At 37.3% G+C, this 8,338-nt stretch overlaps 1 protein-coding gene across 1 annotated transcript; it reads right to left on the bottom strand.

Annotated features, from left to right (window-relative positions):
- Nucleotides 1-1,161: 1,161 nt before the first annotated feature.
- Nucleotides 1,162-2,619, bottom strand: LOC143863422 (uncharacterized). The gene is made up of 3 exons (XM_077374086.1): nucleotides 2,055-2,619; nucleotides 1,774-1,950; nucleotides 1,162-1,673 (listed from the first exon to the last, which is right to left on the bottom strand). The coding sequence occupies exons 1-3, from the start codon at nucleotides 2,617-2,619 to the stop codon at nucleotides 1,162-1,164; spliced, it is 1,254 nt and encodes a 417-aa protein (XP_077230201.1).
- Between the last annotated feature and the right edge of the window lie 5,719 nt (nucleotides 2,620-8,338).

Raw genomic sequence — 8,338 nt, 5'->3', positions numbered from 1 at the left:
CATTCAACTTTGTCTTGTATACCCACTTCACACCAATAGTCTTTTGCCCATTTGGAAGCTCAGTTAGCTCACATGTATTATTCCTTTGGATTGAACACATTCTTGATCCATTGCTTGCTTCCACTTTTCCTCTTGGCAAGCTTCTTCAAAACTATTTGGATCGGCATCGGCAAACAAAGCAAAATTTGCTAACTCTTCATCGGTAATTCTTCTGGACTTTTCATAAATTTCTCTTATGCTTTTTGTCTTCCTTGGAGGAGAGTCGGGGCTTGTTGAAGACGATGAAGATGATGGAGCCGAAGAAGATGGAGAAGAATATGGAGTGATAGGAGGAGTCATATCCTCTTCATTTTCTTCAATTCCACCTTCATGAGTATCATTGCTTTCATCCATATCTACCAAAACTTCTTTCTTCTTCTCACTTTGATTCTAATTCCAAGACTCTTCATCATTGAACTTCACATCCCTACTTATGACAATCTTCTTAGTCTTGGGATTGAACAACTTGTACATTTTTGAACTTTCGCTATACCCAACAAGGATGTACAAGTGAGAGTAGGCAATACAACAAAAAATTCTCAAGTGAGCAACACAAGGCTTATGACCACTCCAAGCTTCTTGAGGAGTCATACCTTGAACACTTTTTGATGAAGCCCGGTTCAAGAGATAGATAGCACATGCAACGGCTTCCGCCCAAAACATATTAGGCATCCCTTTGGCTTTCAACATACTTCTAGCCAATTTCATAATCGTTCGATTCTTTCTTTCGCCAACCCCGTTTTGTTGAGGTGTGTACCAAGTGGTAAGTTGATGCTGAATCCCATTCTCTTTCAAGAAATTCTCAAACTCATGAGAAACATATTCACCATCTCTATCGGAACGCAAAGTTTTCAACATGAAACCACTTTGCTTTTCAACCAAGCTCTTGAAAATTTTAAAGCATCCAAAGACTTTCGATTTTTCTTTAAGAAAATAAACTTATGTCTTTCTACAATAATCATCAATGAAGGTGCGAAAATATCGATTACCTCCAATTGATGTTGTTTGCATAGGCCCGCATAAATCTGAATGCATTAGCTCAAGAGGATTTGATACCCTCCAAGCCTTTCCAATGGGAACAGACTCTCTTTGATGCTTTTCAAGCGCACATCCTTCACATACTTAATCTTGGCGGTCGATGTTCGGCATGCCTCTCACCATATGCTTCTTGTTCATGAGAGATAAAGTGCTAAAGCTCAAGTGACCATAGTGAAGATGCCATAGCCATGACATATCTTTGACAATGGTGTTGAAACAAGGAAGACCTTCACTTTGAAACTCTGGAGGAAACATCTTGTTTTGAGTCATTCTCACCTTGGCTATGAGAACATGATTCTTGTCTTTGATTTCACATACATCTTCCTTGAAATGAACATCGTGCCCTTTCATTAGAAGTTGCCCAACACTCAAGAGATTGTGCTTTAGACCGGGAACATAGAAAACATTGGAGATGTGCTTGATGCCATTCTTTGTTTGAACGAGAATATCACCACTTCCCCTTACAGAAAGCCACTTGTCATCACCCGTTCGAACTTCACTTGGGAGAGATTCATCCAAATTTACAAACACACATTTGTTGCCGGTCATGTGGTTACTACAACCACTATCAAGATACCACGTCTCATCAAAGGCCACTTCTTGCACATTACAAGCAAGAAAAAGTGTGTCATCTTCTTTATTTTCATCATTCTCATGATAAAACTAGATTCTTCTGCCAACTTCTTTTTACAATACTCCATGGTATGAACATATTTCTTGCAATGATAACATTGAATTTGGGATAGAGGTCTTCTTCTCCCTCTTCCTCTTGTAGAATGACCACTTTCGTCTTTTTCATTTTCTTGCTTTCTTCCTCCAACATTTCTCCCTCTTCCACGAAAAGAATTCCTTCATCTTCCTCTTCCTCTTTCTCTAGAGTCACCTAAAAGAGACTTGAGTTTGAAAAGCTTGTTCTAGAGGAGAAGAATTTAATTGCTTCATTCATAGTTCATGAGATTGGAGCGATCCCAAAAAACTTTCTAAGGATAAAGAAGCTAAATCCTTTGATTCTTCAATTGCAACAACAATATACTCAAATTTTCGAGTCAAACGTCTAAGTATTTTCTCCACAATCCTTCGATCTTGAATATATTCACCATTTACTCTCAATTGATTCACAAGAGAAATAACACGATTGTAAAAATCTTCAACTGATTCCGAATCCTTCATCCTTAATGCATCAAACTCACATCTAAGGGTTTGTAATCTTACCAACTTTACTTTGTCTTCTCCTTTGTATGATGTATAGAGTGTATCCCATGCTTCTTTTGCCGAAGTCACCGATGAGATTCGTTCAAAGATGACTTCATCTACCGCTTGATAGATAAAGAACAAAGCCTTCTTGTCCTCCTTTCGATTGTCCTTCAACTCATTGAGTTGTTGTGGAGTGAGAGTCGCTTGATCCTCCGGTTCTTCAACTCCATTCTCAACAATATCCCATAGATCTTGAGATCCATACAAAACCTTCATTTGAATGCTCCATTGGTTGTAATTCTTTCCATTGAATTGAGGAAGTTGAGGTTGCAACATATTGGAAGCCATGATCAACCTTCAACCTATGCTCTGATACCACTTTGTTGGAATGAAACCAACGAGGTTGGAGGAAGAAGATGAGTTTCAAGAGAAGAAGATTGTTCTCTTGATGTCAAACACACAAAGAAAGTAACCCAAGTTGCTGTGCTACTCAAAACCCTTCAAATTTCATTAAAAAAAACTTACATATGAAGAAGATACATGGTCTAAAATATGGCATACATTCCAAATCCGGGATTAACTTTTCTTAATTACTATTAGCTTTCCTAAGCACAACTAACACACTATAACATGAAAAAATAAAACCATTACATAATTTCAAAAAGTGGTCAAGACTTGTCTTCCATGCTTCCAAGAAAGTAAGTAACTAAGTCCCAAGAAAGTAACTTAAGTCCAAAGAAAGTGAGTCACTTGAGTCATAAGAAAGTAAGTAACTTGAGTCTCAAGAAAGTCAAGTTGATAGATGATCAAGATCTAATGGTCAAGATTAATTTCCAACAGATCTGAGTTTTAATTTTAGAAACTTATGATTTCTTCCAGCCAATTTCAGTTTAAAATTCCCTCACAAGAGTGCTGGGGATTACTGACACCGGCAAACAAAATCTTCATAGGGCTTCTTGAAAAGTTTTGAATAGAGTGTGCATCTCTATACAAATTACAAGGGTGGTTCCCATTGCTTGTGGGATTGTAACTAACCAAAAACACAAGAAAACAAAGACAAAAGATACCCCTTGATTGAAGGATGAGGTATACATAGCAAGATCAAGCAATTTGATTTGATATATCTATTCCAATACTTCTCCGCAAGTTGTAGTGCGGATGTTGAGAACACCCAACTTGTGAGAGAGAGAGAGAGAGAGAGAGAGAGAGAGAGATTTGGGTATTAGGCGTAGAAGACGGAAAAGTATCCTATGAGGATTTTGGGGAAGAATCCAATATGGTTTGCTTATGTTTTCTAATGCCACAACTTGGGAATGTGAGAAAGAGAGTGAGTAATTTGGGTACTAGGTGTAGACGACAGAGAAGTATCCTAGGAGGATTTGGGTGAAGAATCCTAAATGGTTTTGTTGTCTTTTCTAATATCACAAACTATTCAGTGAGAAGATTCATTTAATACTGCAGTCAATAGAGTTAGTATTGAGAAAATTGTGTGGAAGAGAACCCCATCAAGAGAAATTGTGCTAAAAATTGACTTGTGATTAATTGATGTTGGTGTGAATTGATCAATAGTTAGATGGTCGACCAGTGGAAGAGAAAGTTGATTGATTGATTTAAATGAGTAATAAAGTTTTAAAACAATCATCTTTAAAAGATGACTTAAACTTGAGGTTGAACTACCGAAGGTTATTAATACCCATTCAATAAGAGACAAGATGGGGATTGTCGGTGACGCATAATTAGGCTAGCAATATGAACTAAGGAAGAAGTAGAAAGTTATTGTTCGTGAGACAAGTTTTGATGCGGACGTAGCCTATCCTAAGTAATATAGGGGCCTCTTATTTTAATTATAGAGTTTTAAATGAGTCATTTACAAAGTTATAAGTTATAGTTGTATAGTAAGTTTTCTTCTTCTTTATGTTTCACTTAAGTCTCATAAGTGGATTAAAATAAAAGAGGACACTCTATGATGCAGACAAAACTAACAAATATGCATATTGCTTGCAACAAGTCCCTTATTCTTCATCTTGTATTTTTGTAATCTTATTTTTAGCTTTTTTGATGCATCAAAACCTGTTCATTTGTCTTGATTTTGGTGCCATGAGAAAAGTTTTTGGATTACGTATCTAACGAGCTCAAGATCACACGATTTAGACATGATTTGACAAAGCTATGGACGATTTTGCGATACATATCTATTACGCGATTTCTATTTTAGGGTTATCTTTGTCAAATATTTAACTTTTATTTAAGTTACTTTAGATGGATGATTGAGATTACTTATTAAGGTCTTTAGTTAGCTTTTAGGGTTTCTTTCTTTGGGTTTTGTCCATCATTACAATATAATGACACTAGAAAGGAAAAGATAGATTTGAATATAGTAAGTTTTTGGAGCATCCTTAATGAAGAGAGCCTTGGCTCTTTCATGTAGTTGAAGGAGCTTGGTTCCTTCACATGTCATATTGGAGTTTTCTCTAAAATTATGGTAAGGGTTTTCAAACTCACGAGTTGATTTAGTTGCTCCTTATGTGATCTCCATTTTCTATTGTAGTTCAATGGTCCTACATCAATTGGCATCCAAGCACTTGACATCTCTGCACCATGCATGACAGGATGAAGAAGTCATTGCATCAAATTTCACCCAACCTGATCTAGCCATGGAGAACAAAGGTTTTTCGGTTACCTATCTAACGATCCCATGATCACGCGATTTGGACGTGATTTGATGAAGTTTTGGATGACTTATGGTCATGGAATATGGCAATTATGAGATTTCTATTTTATGGCTATTTTTATCAAGTTTTTAACTTTTATTTAGGTTACTTTAGATAGACAACTGAGATTAATCATTTATGTCTTAAAATAGCATCTAGGGTTTCTTTTTTGAGGTGAGGGTGGATTGGGTTGGCCATCTAATGTAATGACATGAGGAAATAAAAGATAGAATTGAATAAAGTAAATTTTTGGAACATCTTTTGTGAAGAGAGCGTTGGATCTTTCATGTAGTTGAAAGATCTTCGCTCATTCACGTGTCAGATTAAAGTTTTCTCCAAAACCGTGGTATGAGTTTTCAAACCCCCATGAGTTGATATAGTTGCTCCTTGTGTGATCTCTATTTTGTATTGTTGGTCAACGGTCCTACATGAAGTCAACAAGCGTTAATCTAGTCATGGATCGAGAATGAACAACTCCAACATGAAGTGAAGACTTTCACACATAGTTAGCACTACTCGAAGCCTGCATTCATGAGGAAGATACATATTGATCTAAGAGTGCCCTTTCCATGGCTATTCACCATATAGGGGATCACAAAAAGATGAGAAAAGGAAGAAGAAGAAAAGGATGAGGCAACGCCGTTATTATGATGTCTTCATTGATAAATAATCAGATTTAGAAGATAATGGCCAAAACTCGAGGTCAAATTTTCTTCAAATGGTGAGAATGAAGAAGGCAAAACTATGAAGAACATTCATCTTAGAACAAAGCTCTTATTCTTCAACTTCTATTTTCGTAATCTCATTAGTAGTCTGCTCCTATGCATCGAATTTTATTCGTTTGGCTTGATTTTGGTACCATTAGAAAGGTTTATCGATTACCTATCTAATGAGCCCAAGATCACATAATTCTAATGTGATTTGATGAAGGTATGGACGATCTACGGATGTGGAACATGTCTACTATAGGATTTTTATTTTAGAGTTGTTTTTTTTTTCAAGTTTTTAACTTTTTTTATGTTACTTTAGATGGACGACTGAGATTAACTGCATTGGTCTTAAGTTTTCTTTTAGGGTTTTTTTTTTATATTTTGGTCATCTATACAGTGCAATGACACGGGGAAAGAAAAGATAGATTTAAAAAAAATAAAGTTTTGGAAAATCATTTTTCCGAGGGCTAGCTTAGCTCTTTCATGTGGTTGAATGAGCTCATGTGTTAGTGGGCCCAGAATTGGCATGAGAAATTAAATATTAATAGACTTTTAATTAAAAAATTAAATTGGAATTTGTTCCATCTTTTTGATTTTTTGTGTTTCTAACAATTTATCGATTATTAAATTACAACCATTATTTGCCCCCCAGCAAATTCCTAGCTCCGCCCCTGCCCAAACCATTAGTCTCAAGGAAATCAATGTTTGGTCAAGTGGCCTATAGGAAATACTATATGAGGACGATCTCTGTGCAAATAATTTAAGGTACATAAGTACTAGTCTAAGTCCATTAGAAGGTAGACTGGAACCGTGCCATATTTTCCTTCACTAGAAAACAATTAACTAGGTTTGTGTGGAGCAAGATCTTTAGTGTATGGTATTCCCCTCCAAACTTGTTGAGCTCTTAGAGAGCTGGTCTTCTGCGCCCTGGCTGGTATTGAGAATCACTATTTGGGTATTATGGAAAGAGAGGAATGCCAAGATATTTAGAGGATTAGTTAAGTCTCCACTATACCTCTATACTAACGTAATTGCTTTGAGCATCTTCCGGGTTAGGGCCTTATCTGGTTCCGATTTGCGTCAACACATGATTTATGGCAGGGATGGTCAAAGGTATGTACCAACAGTGAGCAGAGACCAATCATTTCCCAGGCATGTAGTCTACCTAGTAGTAGATGCTATAAGCTGAACTTTGATGGCTCAAGTTTTAGAAATCTAAGCCCAGCGGGGAATGCTAGGCTATGTAAGGCCCAAGTAAGGCAACCCAAGAGGTGGGGTCAATTAGGTTTTAAAACTTTTGTTCTTTTTTAAAAGATTAATCAAGAAATTAAGAGAACAAATTAAAAGAAAATGCAAACCCAAAGCAAGGAAGGGATAAGGATAGAAAAGAGAGCAAAGAGAAGTGCACTAGGCATTTTATAATGATTTGGCACAAACCGACCTATATCCACTCTCATGAAGATCTCCCCTCTCTGTTCTTCCATTATCCCGGACTTCTTATGGGTAAAATAATACTCAACTCAACTCAACTCAACAAAGCCTTTGTCCCAAACTAGTTGGAGTCGACTAAATGAATTCTTTAGAAAATTTTCATGAAGAAGGTGAAATGAATCTACCCGGCTCTAATCCCGGCTATAGTTGGGTTCATCTATGTGGATCATTTTCTTCCATTCTATCCTATCCAAGGTCATGTTCTCGGTTATGTTCCTAGCTATCAAGTCTTTCCTCACTGTTTCTGCCCAAGTTGTTTTCGTTCTGCCCCTACCTCTTTTTACTCCGTCAATTTGGCACGAGTCGCCTCTTCTGACCGGAGCATCTAAAGGCCCATGTTGGACATGTCCAAACCCATCTTAAGCGGTTATCTCTCATCTTTTCCTCAATTGGTGCCACCCCCACCATTTCACAAATGTCTTCATTTTTAATTTTATCTAACCTTGTGTGGCCGCACATCCATCTAAGCATTCGTATCTCCGCTACACTCATCTTATGCACATGGTGCTTCTTGGTGGCCCAACATTGTGAGCCATACAGCATGGCTGGCCCTACAGCTATCTTATAAAACTTTCCCTTCAACTTGGTAGGAATTTTATGGTTGAACAGAACTCCCGAGGCAAGCTTCCACTTCAACCAACCTACTCTTATTCTATGATTAACATCCTCTTCAATCTCTCCTTCCTTATGTAGAATTGAACCAAGATAGAGAAAGATATCCCTCCTAGGCACCTCCAATCCAGTCATATTTACTACACCCTCATCCCTCCTCCTTACATTACTAAAGTTGCACTCCATATGCTCTGTCTTAGTCCTACTCAGTCTAAAACCTTTGGAGACCAATAAAATAATCTCAGTAAAAAATCTTTAAATCGACTAGCTTTATTTATTTATTTTCGAATGGCAAAGAATTCATTAATAAGAGAAATAGCGGGAAAACCCCAACGATTGAGATGATCAAGGAGATACAAACAAGAGCCCTCCCTTGCTACTTTGCTAGCCCATCAGCCTCGCCATTAGCCGATCTCCTCACATGATGAAATGAGATTGACCAACCCTCCACCCAGTCCGATAACTCGTCAATCCATCTTGCAAACTGCCAAGGATACAACGAGCTCCCCTCCAACCCTCTTATCAAGTACATTCAAGGAATTT

Source organism: Tasmannia lanceolata, unplaced genomic scaffold (assembly GCF_043159265.1).
Source record: "Tasmannia lanceolata isolate RefF3 unplaced genomic scaffold, GAP_Taslan_0.1 ptg000044l, whole genome shotgun sequence".
Taxonomy (NCBI): Eukaryota; Viridiplantae; Streptophyta; class Magnoliopsida; order Canellales; family Winteraceae; genus Tasmannia; species Tasmannia lanceolata.
This window is presented reverse-complemented; position numbering and strand designations above follow the sequence as displayed.